Genomic DNA, 20,487 nt, shown 5'->3' with positions numbered 1-20,487 from the left:
TAGTGTCATTGTACTATTCCACAAGTAACTTCTATTTGACAGTAGTCAGATAGGGTTTTGAAGAATAAATTCTAAGTGGAAAATAATGTTTTATTTGGATTTGAATTATCAATGATCATATTAACTTAAAACAGAAAATTTGTATTTTGTGGCAGAATTAGATTTGCTTAAAATCTAGATTAGAAATAAAAGTTTGGGCAAACTTCTATGCATCTAGGTGCCTAAGTGTTTAAAGCCATAGGTCTGGAGTCAGTAAAACCTGAGTTCAAATTCAGCCTCATGAGCTTTTTTAAGTTGTGGTTAAATTCCTTAACTTGAGTCAATTCCCTCAACTTTAACATGGGAGTGATAACAGTGTCTCCCAGAGTTGTTGTGAAGTTCTAATGAAATATTTGTGAAATGCTTAACACATAGTAGATACTATATAAAATGCTAGTTGCTATTGCTGCTGTTAATTGGTTTGTCCCAGATTAATTTACTCTTTCCATTTGCCTCCTTGTCCTGAAATTTTAATTGAATGTGGCAGACTAATCTATTGGGATTATAGATTTAAGAGATTCCGATTTAATTCTGATTTATCCTTACATTGGTTTAGCATATTTTACTTAGGAGTTCTTAGATAAATTATTGAATACATGTATTCACATATGCATAAAACATGCAATAGTTTCTGTGAATGGATATTTAATCCTTAAGGAAATAAACAAAAATTTTTTCATCAAATGAGGAAGTGAATAGGCCCTGCTGTTTTTAGTGATACTGGATTTGGGAAGAAGAGATCTTGCTTTTCAGATTTCAGCCACTTTTATGCCTTTTTTTATGGGATAAAAAAGGAAGAACTTGAACATGGAAGACTAGGATTTCCCAATGCTTATGTGTTTCTTGTTGGCTTTTAGGCAGAGACTGGAGAAGTAAGTAGAAACACCGAATTGAAGAAACTTCAGATCTTTGGAGCTGGGCCTAAGATGATGGGCCTGGCAATAGGAGCAAAGGATAAAGAAGGTAAATTTTGTTTTCTGAATAGAGAAATGAAATAAAGTATAATAAGAAATATCAATAATAAGGAAAAATAATATTGGTGTCAAGGGATATGAGTTACACCATTATAGCCAGGATTTGTTTGCTTTGAGGAACCAATTGTGTTTGTAATTTACCTAGAATTTTTCTAAATCATTATGCAAGTCCTCCTATTATGAGAAGCCATGTTATGTTTAGAAAGAAGGATTTCCCTATGATCTGTGGCATATAAGTTTAGTACTGTTTTCAAAGTTATGTGTATAAGAAAAGGTAAAATTAGGTTTTTTTTTTGTCATGGGGGTTGTCAAAGCTTTTAACTCTCATTTTAAAGGAGTTAGCTCCTTAGCTACAGAATTTAAAAATTGCTTTAGGAGTAATACTAGAATGATCTGATGGTTAGAAAATATTAAATTTTAAAAAAAAACTGCGACTTCATTTATCTGGGTAAGATAGACAACAAACTATCCTTTAACAATGTTATGAATAAATCATAAATTAATATGGAAAGTCATTTAATTGTGAACCTTTCAAAATTTAGACTGCGCTATCATTGGGTCCATATTTGCAGCTTTTTCAGTGTAGTGTAGGACATGACAAAACTAGTACTTCATTAGTATGGCTTCAGAAGCCCAGAGTCAGTGATCTCCATGCCCAATTATGCTTTTTTTTTGTTTTGTTTTTGTTTTAATCTCAATCTATGATTAACATTTATTAAGCACTTGCTGTGTGCCAAAACTAAGTGTCTTCTTCCTTTGAACATAACTAAAAAACTCCAAATCCTTTTTAAAGGTCTTTTTATATATATAAATATAATAAAATAAAAGCTTTTTATTTTTCAAAATTCATGCAAAGATAATTTTCAACATTTACCCTTGCAAAACCCTGTGTTCCAAATTTTTTCCCTCCCTCCTCCCCCAGACAACAAGCAATCCAATATAGATTAAACATATGCAATTCTATATATATTTCCACATTTATCATGCTGTACAAGAAAAATCAGATCAAAGGGGGAAAAATGAGAAAGAAAAGTCATCAAAAAAACAACAACAACAAAAAAGGTGAAAATATACTACGTTGTAATCCACATTCAGTCCCCGTAGTCTTCTCTCTAGATACAATTGACTCCATCACAAATCTATTGGAATTGGCCTGATTCACTTCATTGTTGAAAAGAGCCAAGTCTATCACAGTTGATCATCATATAATCTTCTTATTGCTGTGTACAATGTTCCTTTGGTTTTACTCACTTCATTTAGCATTAGTTCATGTAAGTCTCTCTAGGCCTTTCTGAAATCAGCCTGCTGATCTTTTCTTACAGAACAGTATTATCCCATTACATTCATATATCATACCTTATTCATCCATTCTCTAACTGATGGCTATTCACTCAGTTTCCAATTCCTTGCCACTACAAAAAAGGCTGCCACAAACATTTTTGTACATGTGGGTCCCTTTCCCTCCTTTAAGATCGCTTTGGGATACAGATCCAGTAGAGACACTGCTGGATCAAAGAGTATACACAGTTGCATAGCCCTTTGGGCATAGTTCCAAGTTGCTTTTCAGAATAGTTGGATCAGTTCACAACTCCATCAACAATATGTTATCGTCCCAATTTTCCCACATCCCCTTCAACAGTTGTCATTATCTTTTACTGTCATCTTAGCCAATCTAAGAGGTGTGAAGTGATACCTCAGAGTTGTCTTAATTTGCATTTCTCTAATCAATAGTCATTTAGAACATTTTTTCATAAGTCTAGATAGAAATGGCTTTAATTTTTCATCTAAAAATTGTCTATTCATATCCTTTGACCATTTGTCATTTGGAGAATGGCTTGTGTTCTTATAAATTTTAGTCAGTTCTCTGTATATTTTAATTGATGTTAAAACTTAAATGTAAAATTTTTTTTCTCATCTACTAATTATAGTTTTAAAGTAAGAGCTAAGTGATAGGAACATCTCATAATTTAAGTTATTCTAAGAGTTACTCTTGACTGTAGTTCTCACTTTCTTTAAGAAGATCAGTATTTATCACCAGTTACTTACCTTTGAGATGTGCTTTATATTCATAAATAGTGATAAAAAAGACTTATAAAACTTTTATATAAATTTACATAGGTTTTTGTTTTTTCTGTGTAGCAAGTCAGTCAGTTTTGAATTCAGTTTTATCAAAGAAGAGATAAAATGTGTTATGTGACTACAGAAATTTAAAGACAATCTAAGAATATCATAATTGCTTCTTGGTGAATTAAAAAGACAATATGGTTTCATAATTCAGGATATGGATATCTCATCTTCACTGTATCAAGTGAAAATGCCACTTAATTTCCTAAATACTTAACATGGTTTGGTTGACTTACGTTGCTTATATTCATTCATTAAATTAAACATTTTTGATTAGGAATCTGTTCTTTTCCCCCATAGTATTGCTTGTGTTTTTAATGTTCTCTTACACTTAAAGTCCAATGGTCTTGAAATATTACTCTTTATATTACTTCTTGTGAAAGTATTATATAACTTATTTGTATTTTTACTTTCAAGATGAAGTCTCTCGAAGACGTAAAAGTACGAGGTCAGAAGCATTTAGTATGCAAATGAGACAACGAAAAGGGACTCTTTCAGTTAACTTTGTAAGTGTTATGGGACATTACAGGATGGAAAGTATTTGTCAGCTATGTTTATCTCATATGTAAAAGATTATTTAAAACTGAATTTGGAATCATAATCTTTGAGAGTTGGAAAGGCTACAAGCAAGTTCTTCTGGACCAGCCTTGAACCATGTCATATATCTGTTATCCTATAAATCTGGTTGATTAGCTTCTCCTTGAAAACCTCCATTGACTAGGAACACATTACCTATTATGCAGTCTATTCCATTATGAGATAGTTCTTATTTTTAGGAAGTTTTATATTTATGTTGAGTTAAACTCTGCTTCCCTCTTTTACTTATTGGTCTTGGGTTTCTGGGCCCAGGCAGAAGCAAGTCTCAATACTTTAGACACAGGATAATGTTGTCACTTTTTGATAGTCATATCTCTATCTTAAGTCTTTTCTAGATTAAAAAAGCTTATTTCTTGTCATTTGTTTTTATATAGCATGATTTTGAATCCATTTACAATTCTGTTGTCTTCCCCTGAGGGCTCTTTAATTTCTCAGTGTCTCCTCCATTGTGATAACTGCATTGAACACTGTTTTAGGTCTGCTCTAATCAGGTCATAATACAGCAAAATTATTACCACCTTCACTCCAATAATATATTAAAAAAAGAGTTGTTATCTGTCAGTGACTGGGCACAGACAAACATGTAGTTCAGGTATTGTAATGGGCTGAGGCTTGAAACAAACAGAAAGATCGTTGCAATGGCAAAAGCAAAACAGTCTCTCCTCCCCTCTTAGCCTCATGTGCGTGGGACCTCAGTGCATCAACTCAAGCCTCAGCCCATTACGAGGTATTTTGGAAATTGAAGAATAAAATTATAATGTCACAAAGGGAAATTTTAATGAACAAGAAAAATGAATTTTCCGAAGAGAATTGTGGATAGAAAAAGACAAAAAAAAAAGATCTTTATAAAAGATTGATGAAAAGGAAGAGAAAGTTAATACCACAGAAGAGCTTTTAAAATAGCTGTGCTGGGGAAGAGGAGCATCAAAGAAGGGAGAGAACAGCTGTTCAAGAAAGGTGGGGACAATAACACTTGACAACAGAGGAGGCAGAACTGCTCACATTTTTTTTCTTTCTTTTTTTTTTTTGGCCAATGACTTTTGCATTGAAAAGAATAGAACAAAAATGGCTAGTATAGAATTGGTCCTTAAGTAAGGAAATTAATTTTTAACAAGCAGCTATTGATAAATTTCAATGACTTGGCCAATCGAATTGTGTCCTTGAGTACAGGGGAGAAAGGGGAGAAAAGTTGCTAAGTAGCACTGTCAGTGATTTTTGAAAACTTGAGAACAATAGAAGTACCTTAAAATGCAAATGGGCAAATGTTCAAATTTTCAAAAGGAGGAAAAGGTAAAATAACAAATTCTAGTATTTGGGAAAGGATGGAGAGATAAAGGCTAAACGGTAGTGCAAATGGATAATCTGAAACTAGTTGAATGGCTGGACTTAGGTCAGTAATAGCTTTGTATTATATTGGGAAGTATTTATAATGGCATGCCCCAAGGATATGTAGTTGACCCTGCTCCACTTTAACATGTTTTAAGTAATTCCAATAAAGATAGTAACAGTATCCTTACCCAATTTGCAGGTGACACAAAGCCAGAACAGATGGCTTGATATTTTGGATGAAAGTCAGGATCCAAAAAGATCTTTCCAGGCTAGAGTATTGGACTTAAACTTAAGAAGATAAAATTTAGTTAGGAATCAACATAAGCTCTTAGATTTGGTTTCAAGAAATTAATTGAAAAGTTATAAGAAGGGGGAAGCATGGTTAGATACCACTTTATCTGAACAAGACCTCAGGATTTTAATTTAACTGAATATTAGTGAACAGTTGGCTTGGCAGTCAGAAAAACTGATGTGATCTTGGGCTGCATTAGAAGAGACATAGTCCCTCCCTGCTCTGTCCTGATCAGATCGTACCTGGAATATTAAATTCAGTTTTGTGGACCATAATGTAAGTGTAGTGGTAAACTAGAAATTATCCAGTGGAGGGCAGCCAGAATAGTGAAGGATCTTTAGTCCATGTCATAAGAAGATTATTTGAAGAAATTAGGGTTGGTTAGCCTAGAGAAGAGATAATTGGTGAGGACATGATATTTATCTTCAGATATTTGAAAGTCTATCATTTTAAAGCAGGATTAATCTTATTTTGTTTGGCTTTGGGAGAACAGAACTAGGAGTCATGATTTGAAGTTGCAAAGGGACAGATTGAGTTTGTCAGGAAAAAATGTGTTAACATTCTAAGCTGTTCAAAAGTGGAATGTGTTGCTAAAAGACAAGGTAGTTTCCCATTCACTGGAGGTTTTTGAGTAGAGGCAGGATAACTATTTGTTAGGTGCGTTGTAGCTGGGAAAAATTTTTTTTTCTAAGTATAGGTAGGACTGTTACAGTGTGCCTTGGAAACTGATGAGATCCTTGGATAGACTCATGTCAGTGAGGCCACGTATCTTCTTTGATCCTAGAATGAGCCAATTAGTTTTTTTTTTTTTTAATTCTTTGTTAGTAGCCTACAGTCCTACACTATTGGGTTCTAGGTTCAAAGTGGATACAGATCAGTGTCACCTATGGTGGATAAATAACTCTATTCACGATATGTTTGAATATGTAGATAATTTGTTTATTATTTATATTGTGTATTTTGTTTATATTGTTTGTTTATTTTATTTTATTTTATTTTTTTTAAAATTTTTTATTTAATAATTACTTTATATTGACACTCGTTTCTGTTCCGATTTTTTTTTCCCCTCCCTCCCTCCACCCCCTCCCCTAGATGGCAAGCAGTCCTTTATATGTTGGATATGTTGCAGTATATCCTAGATACAATATATTGTTTGTTTATTATTTGTATAGAAGTTACTTTTACTTAATAAAGTAACAGATGCAGTGTTTTGCTGCTTCACAACAAAATGACTACCTTAGTTTGAACAGTTATTTAGAGGTTATGATAGAAATAATTTGCAAGTTTTGTTTCTGTTCATTTTATAATGCAGTATGACTTTTCCCCAGTTTTCTGCTGTTCAAGACTCTCTTTATACAAGAGAAAAGATCCTCTTGATTTGAAAAGCACTAAGAACACTTTTTAGGCACTTGCACCGGACCAAGTACTTACCATATATACTCGAGTATAAGCCGAGTTTTTCTGTCCAATTTTTGGGCAGAAAATCCCCTCCTCGGCTTATACTCGAGTCACTAGATAAAACATGTATAAATATCCCTTTGAATGCTCCTCCCCCCTGCTGTATAGTATACAGCACTAGTGCTGGCCGTTGCTATGGTGATGCGGCTGTTCCTGTAGTATCACAGTCAGTAACCGGACTGTATACTAATGCTGGCAACCGCTCTATATACGTATACCGGCACCCGCTCTCTTCCTCTGCGGGCACCGGTGCGCTACCTAAACCTACTGATATAATAAGTTTTCCCAAATTTTGGGGTTAAAATTAGGGGCCTCAGCTTATATTCGGGTCGGCTTATATTCGAGTATATACGGTACTTGTGTGATTGTACAATGTATGATTATATTTGTTTTTCAGTAATAAACGATTTTCTGTTCTAACTGGTGGGCTTTTGGTTTGGGATTGGGAATCATTTGTTCCTTTTTTTTCCCCCCATTTTTAAAACAATGACTAATAGATGACTTTCTTCCCCTTCTCTCCTCCACTTGTCCATAGGTGGATCTCTATGTTTGCATGTTTTGTGGTCGAGGAAACAATGAAGACAAGCTGCTCTTGTGTGATGGATGTGATGATAGCTACCATACATTTTGCTTGATTCCTCCTCTACCTGATGTTCCCAAAGGAGACTGGAGGTGTCCTAAGTGTGTTGCTGAGGTACAAGCATTGTTTTCTACCCTTTTAAAAAAATGCACCTCAACCAGAAAATTGCACAGAACTCTTATCAGCTCATGAAATCCTCTTGTCTTTTGAAGAACTATACTGGAGGAAATTAAAATTCATATTTTGGTAGATTATATTTGCTTTGTAAAAGTTTTTTTTGTGACTTTGGGTGTTGGATATATAAACCCACAAATTACTATAGACGATTGAACAGAACCTAAGAATAAGCAAATTATTGAAGACTGGAAAGCTTTCATTTTCTTTTTAAATTAAAAACTAAAGTATTTAAATAAAACAAATAGGGTGGGACAGGGGCATGCAGTGCATAGGATCTGGACACTCAAAATGTATACTTCTACCCAAAGCATCACTGGGCAATAAGTCTTGTTTTGATTGTATCTTACTTTGAATTTGATGAGCTATTTTAATTGGAGGGATTAGGAAGAAGTAATTAACTATGGATTTTCTGGTAAGTGTGGATATTTGGATATTCTTCTGTAGAAAAAGGACCAATAAAATCTTTTAAAAGCTGGATACGATGTGCCTAGAAGTATTTGGATTTAGAAGTGCAAGTCTAGGTGGTGTAGTTTATATTTTGTGGATTAGATAATTGGAAATGTATTTTGTTCTAAATCTATATATATGCTTATATATGATGGTTATGATAATGGATAAAGTAATATGAAGAAACTGTTATTCCTAGCCAGATAACTTAATCCCTTTTATCCTTTTTTTTTTTTAAATACATATCTGTCTTTTTCATGGTGAAATCCCGTGAAATGTTAAGACTTGAGAGGCTGCTGTGGGCTTGATTTTAGTCCATTAACACCGCCAATGTTTGTCCTGGTGCCAGAGCTTATTGCCAGCTCTGAGACTTAAAAACTGCCTTATTATACTTTTCCTTTTACATCAGGTGGAGTGGTATAAGCCTATAACATTGCAAGTGAGGTTTTTAGATCATTTTTGAGATGCAAAATTAGATAGCTTATGTATTTCTCAAGAAAATAATTAGAACTTTCACTCTCAGAAATTGGCAGTATCTGTCACAGTTCTATGAAGTATACTTCCAAGGAATGTGATACTCAGTTTTGTGTTTTTTCTTTATTACTCCAGGAATGTAACAAACCTCGAGAGGCCTTTGGGTTTGAGCAAGCAGTTCGAGAGTACACCCTCCAGAGCTTTGGAGAGATGGCAGATAATTTTAAATCAGATTACTTCAATATGCCAGTTCATGTGAGTCTGTGTCTAAGGGTTGGTTATGGGGAGGTAGAAGGATTTACAAGTTTCAAACCTTTTGGTTTCTTTTTCTTTATTTCTTGCTCCTGCCTTCCTTCTTGCCCCTCCTTTTTTCTTTAAAAAAATAAAGGTAGGCAGAACACACAGTATGAAAGATGTAATAGAATGTGGGACTTGAAATCAGCCTGGAATTTAATGCTTTCACTGGCTCTCTGATTTGAGAGTGCCTAGTATGGTGAATTGGAAAGAAAGCACTAGATTTGGAGTTGAGAGACCAAGTTTAAAGTCTTAGTTCTAACACTTACTCTGCTGTGTGATTGTGGGTAAGTAAATCCTTTGAGTTTTTAACTTCCTCATCTGTAAAATGGGCTTAATGATACATGTATTATCTGTAGCACAGAGTTATTGAGGAAAGTATTTTGTAAACATTTAAGTTATATATATTAAAATGTGTGTTATTCCCTGTTAAGAACTAAGTATTGATGGCCTAATTTCCTCATAGGGAATAATTGACAACTGAGAAACACGAAGTACTTAGCATTTGCTTGTTTTTGTTTACCTATTTGTAATAATAGGATTTGTTTTTTTTCCAAAAAGCCTTTTCATTGGCTTTCATGGTGCTCTGTCAGGATATTTTTGCTTATTCTATTGAAATTCTACTCTGATTTTCACCTCTTTCCTTTTCCCTTTGATGTTCTGTTTCATCTTCTTCCTTTTCAGTTTTGAAACAGCTTTCTGTAGAAAAAGGTTAATTACACTTACAGATGGTTTTCTGAGGAACCCAACTTCTCTATTTTAAATCTCTAGTGAAAAAAAAGCTGGGATCTAGTCTGTCTGGACCTGGGCGCTTTAGAGGTTTGTCATTTTATAATAGTTGCCCTGCATGTCATGTCATGGCCATTTTTACTCATTAGCCATTCTGTTTTTCTTCAGATGGTACCAACAGAACTGGTAGAGAAGGAATTCTGGAGACTGGTGAGCACCATTGAAGAAGATGTCATTGTGGAGTATGGAGCTGATATCTCTTCAAAGGATTTTGGAAGTGGGTTTCCTGTAAAGGATGGTCGGAGAAAGATGATGCCAGAAGAGGAGGTGCAAACTTCTGTGTACCTACATCTAGGCTGAGCTTTGTAGAGCAGTTGTCTGTTCTACAAACCCTTCTTTTATTGTTTTGGACCAGAGTAATTTTGACTTAATAAATATATGTTAGGGTAAACATGTAAAACAAAGAACACATTTTCACTTACAGTTGTGCAAAGAACACTTTGACTTGAAGCTTATATGATGATAAAAACCACTTTAATTTCTTTGAAAAACAGTGAGTTTGATAAAAAGTGAATATAATATTTCATTCAGTTAAAATTTTTTGAGTAATCTCATTTTGAACTTGAAGTGGTTTTTATAATCAAATTCATTATTTTTGAGCTTAAAATTTGGTAAACTTAAAGGTTGAGTCTCAGTTTACCTTTGTTTAACACGCAGGTCATTCATAAGAGAGACCATCATCACATACACATACACCCATTCTGTCCCTTCTATTTTCCCACAAATTTCTGTATGATCATGATGAAGTTGACTTTCTGGGCCTCCAGGGAAAAATGTTGTAAGTTAAGTGTGAGAAAAAAAAAGGAAATTGTTTATTTCTTTGCCCTTTATTTTAATCTCTTTCTTTTCTCTTACCTCTATAATTATCTAGTAAAGTCTGAGTGGTAAACTATATCTACTATAGCCACATTTTAGAAAGCACAAGGTTTCTTAAAAATCGCTAACTTTTGTTTTGACATCTTTGTCAGCCCATTGCATCAAGTCTTGTGAAAAAGGCCAAAAAGATAAAGAGAGGAAAAAAGGAATCCAGCAAATCTCACACCTACTGAGATAGACAGTATATATAATGGTCTGTAATTCCCACTTCTGAAAGGAAGGCAGAGAGGTGCATTTTCTTATCTCTTCTCTCAGGCCAAGCTTGATCATTATAATTGTATAGTATTCAATTTAATTTTATTGGTGTTCTTTCCATTTACATTTTATACATTGTTTTCTTGGATCTGCTTTTATAGTATATATCAGTTCACATGTCTTCCCATGCTTTTCTAACTTCATATTTTTATAGCACAATAATGTTCTATAGTGTTTGTGTATCAGTTTTGTTTTGCCATTTCAATCTCATTATTTTGTAAGTTCTTCGCCACCACAAAAAGTGCTATTATGAATGTTTTGTTATATATGGGACATTTCTGTCTTTGATTTCTAGAATCTCTAGGTCAAAGATATTTTAGGAGCTTTTTTTTTTTAAACATAATTCTAAATTGCTTTCCTGAATGGTTAGATCACTTTTCCTTACTCTTTAAATCACTTCAGACCTGATTGATCCCATTCATTTTCTTTGTAGTCTTATCCAGTTCTACCCAATTCTTTGTTATCCTAGCTAGTTTGTTTCTTTTTGTTTTTTTTTTGTTCTCTTACACTTTCACTGGTTCTGGTAGACTTTACTTGTTCTAGTCTAACTTTGTGATGGAGGTCATTAGGAGAACTCCGTGATGTTTTTGTGAATGGAAGGCTCCAAATCAAGAGAAATATTTTGCTTTTTAGTAAGATGGACATTTGAGTTTAGTAAGATGGACATTGAGTTCACCAAATGAGGAAGAGACTGATTCCAAAAATAAGGAAAAAGAGTATTAGTTTTCTAAGAAATAGTTTTGAGAGAAAGAGAGAAGGGGGAGACAGAGTGCGCATGCATGCATGCATGCATGTTTGTGTGTGTGTGTGTGTGTGTGTGTGTGTGTATTTTTTGCCATTGACTCATATGAGCCTTTTTTAAAAATTAAATTTTATTTTTTTCAATTAACAAAAATTGATTTTTCTTTCCCTCTAGCCTATACCCCTACCATTTAAAAAAAGAAAAAAGAAAACCCTTGTAATAAATATGCATAGTCGAGCAAAGCAAATTCCCACATTGGCCATGTCCAAAAAACATATGTCTCCTTCTGCACCTTGACTCCATCACATCTCTGTCAGGAGGTGGGTAGTATGCTTTATCATCGGTTCTCTGGAATCATGGTTGGTCATTTCATTGATCAGAATTCTTAAATCTTTCAGAGTTGTTTTTTTTCACAATATTGTTATTGTATAAATTGTTCTCCTGATTCTGCTTGGTTCTCCCTGCATCAGTTCATACAAGTCTTCCTAGGTTTCACTGAAGCCATCCTTTTCATTATTTCTTATGGCACAATAGTATTCCATTACATTCATATGCCATAATTTGTTCAGCCATTCCCCAATTGATGGGTACTCATCTTAGTTTCCAGATCTTTGCCACCACAAAAAAAGAGTTGGCTGTAAATGTTTTTTACATGTGGGTCTTTTTTCTCTTCCTTTGATTTCTTTGGAGTCTAGGTTTAATTGTGATATTCCTGGATAAGAGAGTATGTGCCATTTAGAAATTTTGGATGGACTATTTCATAGCTCTGTGCATTAATGTGCCTGTCTTTCATCAGCTTCTTAGACATTGTCATTTTCCTTTTTGGGTGAACTCTGGAACTTCAGAGTTTGCTTTAATTTTTATTTCTCTAATTATTAATGATTTGTAGTGTTTTTTTACATGGGTACTTATAAACTTGGATTTCTTCCTTTGAAAACTGCTTGTTCATATTCTTTGATCATTTATCAATTGGGAAATGGCTTAATTTGAATAAATTTAAGGAGTGGTTTTAACAGGATAATTGGAGAGCTAGAAAGCATTTATGCTTTTTAAGGTCTTAAAAAAGAGGATATTGTTTATTCTTATGTATGTGACTATGAAGAAATGTCAGATTATTAATGCTCTGATTTGCTTAAGGAAAGGAGATATCTGTTAACTATCGTTCTTTTCTTTCCTCTGAATTTTTTCTCTGCTATTAATTTTTTTTTTGTGTTCTTGGACATATCATTTATATTTTTCCTTTTTAGTTTTATGTTAAAAAACCAAACCAAAGTAGATTAAGTTATGATTTTGGAGTCAGATTCTAAGTATCAAGTCTTACTTCAAGCAGTACTTATTAGCTCTGTGGAGAAGTTATTTAATTTGTAAGACCCTAAGTCTTAAGCACAGAGGGAAGTTATTACCACAGGCATTCCCTGTACCAATAAAATTTCATGTCCAAACCTTCTTCCTCCAACTCTCTCGCCCCAAGCTTCTATTTAGTATGTAAATGTTCTTTAGTTCTGAAGTAGTAGAAAATAGAAGATTATGAATAATACTAATATAGTACCAAAATAGTACCCCTGACTGCTAACCCTGCCATATATTTAATTTTTACAAAAAAAATTTCCTGTTTTCTTTGTAGCTATAGTCTCTTTTCACTTTTTAACTCCTTTCTTCTCAAAATGAGGAAATTCAATGATACTCTGGCCATTTTTTCTGTTAGACTTAGACTTTTATATAGGGATGATCAGTTAGCCATAGCCAAATACAAGGCAAATAATTTTTTTCTGTCTGTCCTGTCTTGGCCCTCCATAATCCCTTTCCAAGCATCAGCATAGTCACAGAACACTTAGGGCATGGCTGCAATCCTTTATAGTTATTATTGAGTATGGACCACAAAGTAATTGGATTTTGGAGTTAGAAAGGACTACCTAATAGAAGGTACTTTAGAGGCAATCAATATCTGAAAAAGGATCTCTTCTACAAGAGAGAATCTCTTCTGCTACAAAGTATTCAGTCAGCCTTTGGGTGAAGACCTCTTCTAGATGTGGGGAGTATGGATAGGACCCAGTACATTTCAAGACAACCCATTTTGCCTTTGGCTAACTAAAGTTATAGGAAGTTTTTTCTTTTGCTAATCCTAAATTTACCCTCTTTGCATTCTTTAAACCCATGTTTCCCGATTCTTTCCTCTTTGGTCAGACATTAACTCAGAAAAGTCCAGCATGACTTTTTCTTAATGAAGCCTGGCTTTTGTGTTGAGCATTTATTTTTCTAGATGGTTATTAAGCATTTCTTTAATGAGCTTTTCTAGAACTTTCTCAGTAAGTGAAGTCAAGATTATTGGCCTGGAGTTTGTAGACTGTTTTTTTTTTTCCCTTTATAAAAAGATCAGGAGAACGTTTTTTTCCTTTCCAGTCCCATATATTCTGTTCTTTTTTGTCTTTTGCATATTACTGATGATTGCAGAGGGGTCAGATTTGCCAAAATCTTTCTCTGATTGAGGATCTTTGTCACTTGAGGTTGGTGACTATCAATTTAGAATTAACAGGGTTCTCTTGTGTTCTCCTTGAGACATCAGGCTTCTTTGTAGCACTTTATTTCTTTTGTTCCTCATGCAAAGACTAGTCTCTTTTGCAAAGAAAAAAATGAGCAAAATAACAAAAGTAGCCAGGCACTTTATTGTGGTCACTGTGGCTCCCCCTACCTGGACAACAAGTTTTCTCTTATCCTTCCTGTGCCCCAGTGAAGTTGAAACCCTTCTGTTGTGTTGAATGTTTTCTGCCTGTATCAACTTATTCCCAGTGGCACTCCTGAGACCATTACAGATGGGCCATGCTATTGTATTCATCCAGTTACCTTTCTTTGTATCTATCTTCCATATCTACTTTTAAAAAATCTAAAAAGTTGGTTTGAATGTTCTCTGTGAAGTCACTTTGATCTCTTCAGATAGTTTCCCCTTTTCACCTCACTGAAATAATTTCCTTTTTTGTATTTAGAATTTTATTTTTGAGAGTTTTCTATTCCTCCTGGATTGACTAATATAGAATTTTCATCTGTGGGATCCTGCTTATCTTTTTTATTGATCTTTTTGAAATCTGCTTACTCAAGCTTTCTGTCTCTGACTCTCTGTCTGTTTCTCTGTCTCTGCTTCTCTCTGCCCACAAACCCTAGGAGTCGTGGGTCATTTTCTTCAATATTTGTATCATTTTCATCCTAGCAAATGAAAATCAGATCCAGTATAGAATTTCTCCTTTTGGGTTCTTTTATTGCAATGCAAGAGGTTGTTAGCTTACTCTGATTTGGGGGGAGTAGAGAGAAGAGAGCAGAAAGAGAGAGAGAGAATTAGGGGAGAGAATGAAAGTATGTAGATGCATGCCCTGGGCAAAAAACCTCTTTTCCTGAGCGGAGACAACATTCAAACCAAAGCTACAATGGATCTGCTGAATTTGGCCCAAGTTAGACTAAATCTGGATTCTAGTCTGTGATTGATTATTTCCTGTTTCCCTAATTTTCTCACATGAATATACTTTCTTAATGTATACCATTGTCTTACTCTGCTTTTTCTTCTACTATATTTTTTGAATAAGTTATATCTGTGTAGAGCCAGAATCTATCCAAGTCATAAGTTTCATTCTGCTAAGCTCAGTAATCTTTATGAGGTCATCAGGTCAAATATTTTTTGCTAATGCAACATCTGGTTCCTCTTGCTTGTTGCTTAAACATTGGGCATCTCTGTAGAGACATTTGAGGCCATGGACCTCAATAGTTCCTTTCTTGGATTTTCTTTTCCTAGGAACTTTTGGGTGTCTAATCTAACATTCTTCATTCATTGTAGCTAGTCTGTAGGGGTTTTCAGTCTGATTCATAGGCATAGGCAGGTTTTTCCCTTCTCAGTTCTTTTTTTTTTTTTTTTTTTTAACTTAAAGTCTTTTAATTTAGATTTGTAGGATATTCAGTAGAGCTGTTCTTTCTAGCCCTTATTAGGGATACTCTATCTCTTGCTAAGTGTCTCTCATCTTTATATTTTACTTGTTCCAGAAATCCAAATCACTTTGTCAGACACTTATTTGTTTAGCCAACTCTTCACTTCCAAGATAAATTTTCTCTTCTTTTTTGCAGTGCCTAAATAGTAAGGAAAAAATTGCAACCTGAGTCCAAGACTTAATAATTTTTGGCAATATTTTTAGCCTAGAATACAGTGCTTAGTATATAGTAGGTGCTTAATAAATATTGGTTGTTTGATTGTTTTCTTATGACCAAATAGTTTGTGTCTGTAGGAGTTACCAGTTGTGAATCATTATCTCCTATTTTGTTAAGTCTTAGAAGGTTCTCCGTTAGGTCTTGATTACTTCCTGCAGGAAGAAAACCACCTTTCTCTTAATATTGACAAAGAGCTATCTCAAGAGCCTCAGTAACCCTTTTCCTCTGACTGCATTTGACAGCTCTGCCACTACTCAGCCCATTCAGTTCCCTCAGCTTCCTCTTTTTCAGGAAGAATCTCAAATCCATTATGTTGTTTCAGAAATAACCTCATTCTTTTTCTTCTCTTTCTTTTCTGTGGAATAACTTTACATTCTGTAGCTTCTGACAATTCCCTTCCTCTCTAAGGATTCCTGCTGAGGCTCTGCTTTCAGTTTCATTAGAGTAGTTGTACGTAAAACCTGAATGGAAGAAAGGTTTTCCTTGAGTACAGGTGCCATTTTATCTTGAAGGAAGACCAAATGCTTTTGGAACAGACAGTTATTTGGCTATGGCAGAAATACAAATATCCTTCACTCTACAAGTCACTGCATATTTTTTCTTGTTCTTGGTACTTATTGAGATTTAAAACAAACCAAACTTCTTGTGAGTGTTAATGCCTTGTTAAGATCTTGGAAGTTATACCCAGTTTCTTATATTCACTTTAGCAGCTCCATTGCCACATCATAGCTTATTACCAGCTCACTCTTTTTCTTTTTTCTTTTTGGCTAAGGCAATTGGAGTTAAGTGACTTGCCTAGGGTCACACAGCTAGGAAGTAAATTAAGTGTCTGAGACCAGATTTGAACTTAGGTCTTCCTACTTCAAGGCTGGTGCTCTATCCACTGTGCCATGTAGTTCTCCATACCAGCTCACTCTTAACTAGTCCAGGTCTACTGATTTGTTTTGTCTATTACTTTGCTCCACAGCCCTTTTTTTCCCCCCTAACTATTTTTTTTTCTTCCCTTGGGGCCTTCTTGAATCTTTCTTTTCAGGTCCTCACAGCTCAGTCTTTTTTTTATGTTTTCTCCATTAACTCTTTCTCTGAGTAAAGAATATGTTCTGGTCTTGAAAATCATTCTCCCTTCAAATTTTCTTGAATTTGTCCTTACTCAAATTTAATTTCTACCTTTACAAGGCCATTCCCCTTCAAGTTACCTACACAATTTCTTGAGAACATCTTTAGTGCAAGTCCGCTTCTCTCTTTTGTTTCTTCTCCCACAAAAGCTAGAATGGTCTTACATAGTGTGTACTCTGTTCTCCCTTTTCTGATTAGCTTTATTCCATAAAAATCTTTTCAGTTTCTTTGTATCATCAATTATTGATCTTAATTGTATGGTAGTATTACATTATATCAACATCAGCAATGTAGGTTATCCTACTTTGAGGTATTTTATTTTTGTTTGGCCTTAAATTATTGTTGCAGTTTAAGACTTGAAATAGATTTTTTTTTTTTTTTGGTATTATTTTCACTTTTTTTTTTAAGGCTTTTTTAAATTTTAAATTAAATTTTTATTTTTAGGTTTTTTTTTAAAAGGTATTTTAAAGGTAAAATCCCAGCATTGAAATTATTGGGTCGTATGGTATGGTTACTTTTATGCTTTATATATTGCTTTAAAATTATATTTATGTTTTTATATTTATATTTTATATTTATGCTTTATATAACATTGCCAGTTATTCTCTAAAAGAATTCTTTTAAGTTTTCATTTCCATAGTCAACGAATGGGTTTTTGTTTCTTTTTAAATGTAAATGTCTTATTGAAACTTAAAAAAAAAAGTTGACATGTGACATCCTGATGAAATCTCATTGGTTTTTGAGATCGTTACTTTTCTAGATGTTCATCAAGTAGCCATTTAGTAACCTCATCTATGTTTTTGCCAGAATTTGAAGTCAAGTTCACTGGCCTATAGTTTGTAGATTCTGTTTTCTTTCCTGTTTAGAAGTGTGGAAATTTTCCTTGTGGTATAGTTGTGCTATCCTCCATGATAATTCAGAGTTTACTGCCATGTCCATAGATTTCTAGAACTTTTAGATGTGGTTCTTTTGACTTAGATGATTGGAACTTTTCTAAGTATGCTGTAATCATTATCTTATTGGGCAGCTGGGTGGTGCAGTGTACCGAATACCAGGCCAGAAGTCAAATCTGGCCTTAGACACTTGAAACTGTGTGACTTTGGGCAATTTACCTAACTGTCTCAGTTCCTCACATGGAAAATGAGCTGGAGAAGTAAATGACAGTTACTCTATCTTGGCCAAGAAAATTCCAAATGGGTCACAAAAAGTTGGACATAATGGAAATGAACAAATAGCAACAAATATCAGTATTCTACTTATCTTAAAATTAAGCTATCTATTAGCTATATTTTTGCCTGTCATTTTTGACTCAGAGTGTTCTCCTTGGCTGAGAAAACAGGGAAAAAATGAATTGGAGCAGCCCTGGTTTGTGTCTTCTGTGATTCAGACAATTGTTCTGTCTGTGACTGTCATTGTGTCTTTCCCCCTACCATCTAGCTAAAATTATTTGAGGAATAATTTCTTAACCAGACATTATATAGTAGAAACGTTGATGTTGAAGACCTGTTTTTAATATTAAATGTCTTGAGACTAAAATCAAACACGAATTTCTAGTCTTAAACTCAGTGTCATTTTAAAAGTCCAAAACCCAAAGCAGTTCTTGATCTGCTTATCAGCTAGATATTTTATAGTTTGTCATGTTATTCATCCTTGAATTTAAAAAAAAAAAAGGATATGAAAATATGTGTAGCTGATGGGTTTTAGGACCAATTAGTTTTTAAAGCTTTTGGACATTACTATAGTCACCCTGTTTCTTTTTTTCTTTTCTTTTTTTTTTTTTTAAATAGCTTTTTATTTACAAGATATATGCATGGGTAATTTTTCAGCATTGACAATTGCAAAACCTTTTGTTCGAATTTTTCCCCTCCCCCTCACCCCCTTCCCTTTACCCCCACCCCCAGATGGCAGGTTGACCAATACATGTTAAATATGTTTAAAGTATATGTTAAATACAATATATGTATACATGTCCGTACAATTATTTTGCTGTACAAAAAAGAATCAGACTTTGAAATAGTGTACAATTAACCTGAATCATCCTGTTTCTAATCTTTGCTTTCTGTGATCTATGCTATGTACTGCTTATCTGAAAACATTGCTTGCAGATTGTCCTTTTTCTCACAAACCCTGAGTAGTATCCTATTGCATTATATTGATCAAAAAGTCTAAATTAATTTTGTTATTTCAAACCTGCAACAGTCTGGCTTAAACCTATTTTTTTTTTCAGCCTCAATTTTTTACAGTTCCTTCAAATCAATCCATTATTCCAGCCAAATTTCTCTGCTCAAGTGTCTCTGGAATTCTGCACAAACATTCCTCCTTCAGTGATTTTGCTTGTGCTGTTTTTTCTTGCCTGAAATGCCTTCAGGCCTCCCTATCCTTTAAGTCTCAGTCCCAACTTTGTCTCTTACAAACCTTGTTTCTGTGATCACCACACTCCACAGTGATTATTCCTGACGTGAATTACTACTGTCTCACTTATTTAGGACTGAACTATCCTACCTTTTCTTGTTAGATTATTTTCATATATGTGGGTCTTGTCTCCAGTTAGATTATAAGTTTCTTGAGAGGAGAGACTTATGTCTTAAAATTCTTCAGATTCCCTAAAATATCCATCACAGTGTTAACTTATACACATAACATTGGGATCATCAAAAAATATTACTTGTTAAGTTGATTTAAGGGTGGATGGGTGGGGACAAAGATTTTAAAGCCTTGCATTTGTGCTTCAAGCTTAACCAAAGATAACTGAGAGCATTGAGATGAGGCTCAAACAGATCATGGTTTGGAGAATTGGTGACTGGGAGAGAGTGAGATTCCATATAATGGAATCCAGCTATAGAAGGCATGATGCCTCATAATACAGTCTTAGTGATCTCACTCATCTCTAAGCCATGTCTCACACTTTTTATCTTTTGACAGGAGTATGCCCTTTCTGGCTGGAACCTGAATAACATGCCTGTGCTGGAACAGTCTGTCCTTGCACACATCAATGTGGATATCTCTGGTATGAAGGTGCCCTGGCTCTATGTGGGCATGTGCTTCTCTTCATTTTGCTGGCATATTGAGGATCACTGGAGTTACTCCATCAATTATCTGCACTGGTAGGAGTATCCTTTAATGACCCTTGTACTTTTATCAGTGCAGATTGCTTCTGAATGTGTATACTTAATAGAAGTCATTCTGGGGTAGGGGACAGATTAATTTATTAAGTGATTTATTGAGTAGATCTAAAAATATTTTCTACCCAAAATGAAAATTTGATTTTGAAAGAAATTGGAAATATCATTGAAGGCTGCTTCCTGCTAAGCTCCTTTCCTTTTATTGTAGGCTACAACATCCCAGTTCCCTTTCCTTTCCAACATATGTAAGAAGTACAGGCAAAAGTTTTTGGACCAAATGATACGTGGCCAATATGTTCTGGTTGAATCTTATATGTCTTTCTAGCTCATTCTGGCTTAATATATATTACTGAATAACTTAACTGAATGGTTAGCCTTTTCTTTTTTTTATTAACTGAAGTTTTTAATTTTCAAAACATGCAAGAATAATTTTTCAATATTGACCCTTGCAAAATCTTGTGTTCTAATAATGGTTAGCCTTTAGCCATGTGGGTAAATTAAATCCAAATAAGTGGGTTAATCCATGAATATGAAACCAAACCTAATTTTCTAGAATTTCCATCCTTTTATGTTTATTTTTTAAAAAAAACATTTTGCCTTCAGAAAACTTGAGTAGG

The 20,487-nt window shown here is 34.2% G+C and overlaps 1 protein-coding gene across 1 annotated transcript in view; it reads left to right on the top strand.

The window, feature by feature from the left end:
• Positions 1-20,487, top strand: part of KDM5A (lysine demethylase 5A) — a 109,738-nt gene that overhangs the window by 19,640 nt on the left and 69,611 nt on the right. The window contains exons 6-11 of the mRNA XM_051961498.1: positions 897-1,002; positions 3,555-3,643; positions 7,349-7,507; positions 8,627-8,746; positions 9,683-9,841; positions 19,671-19,852. Of these exons, the coding sequence (XP_051817458.1) occupies positions 897-1,002; positions 3,555-3,643; positions 7,349-7,507; positions 8,627-8,746; positions 9,683-9,841; positions 19,671-19,852 (815 nt within the window). The remainder of the gene's footprint in view (positions 1-896; positions 1,003-3,554; positions 3,644-7,348; positions 7,508-8,626; positions 8,747-9,682; positions 9,842-19,670; positions 19,853-20,487) is intronic.

Source organism: Antechinus flavipes, chromosome 5 (assembly GCF_016432865.1).
Source record: "Antechinus flavipes isolate AdamAnt ecotype Samford, QLD, Australia chromosome 5, AdamAnt_v2, whole genome shotgun sequence".
NCBI lineage: Eukaryota > Metazoa > Chordata > Mammalia > Dasyuromorphia > Dasyuridae > Antechinus > Antechinus flavipes.
This window is presented reverse-complemented; position numbering and strand designations above follow the sequence as displayed.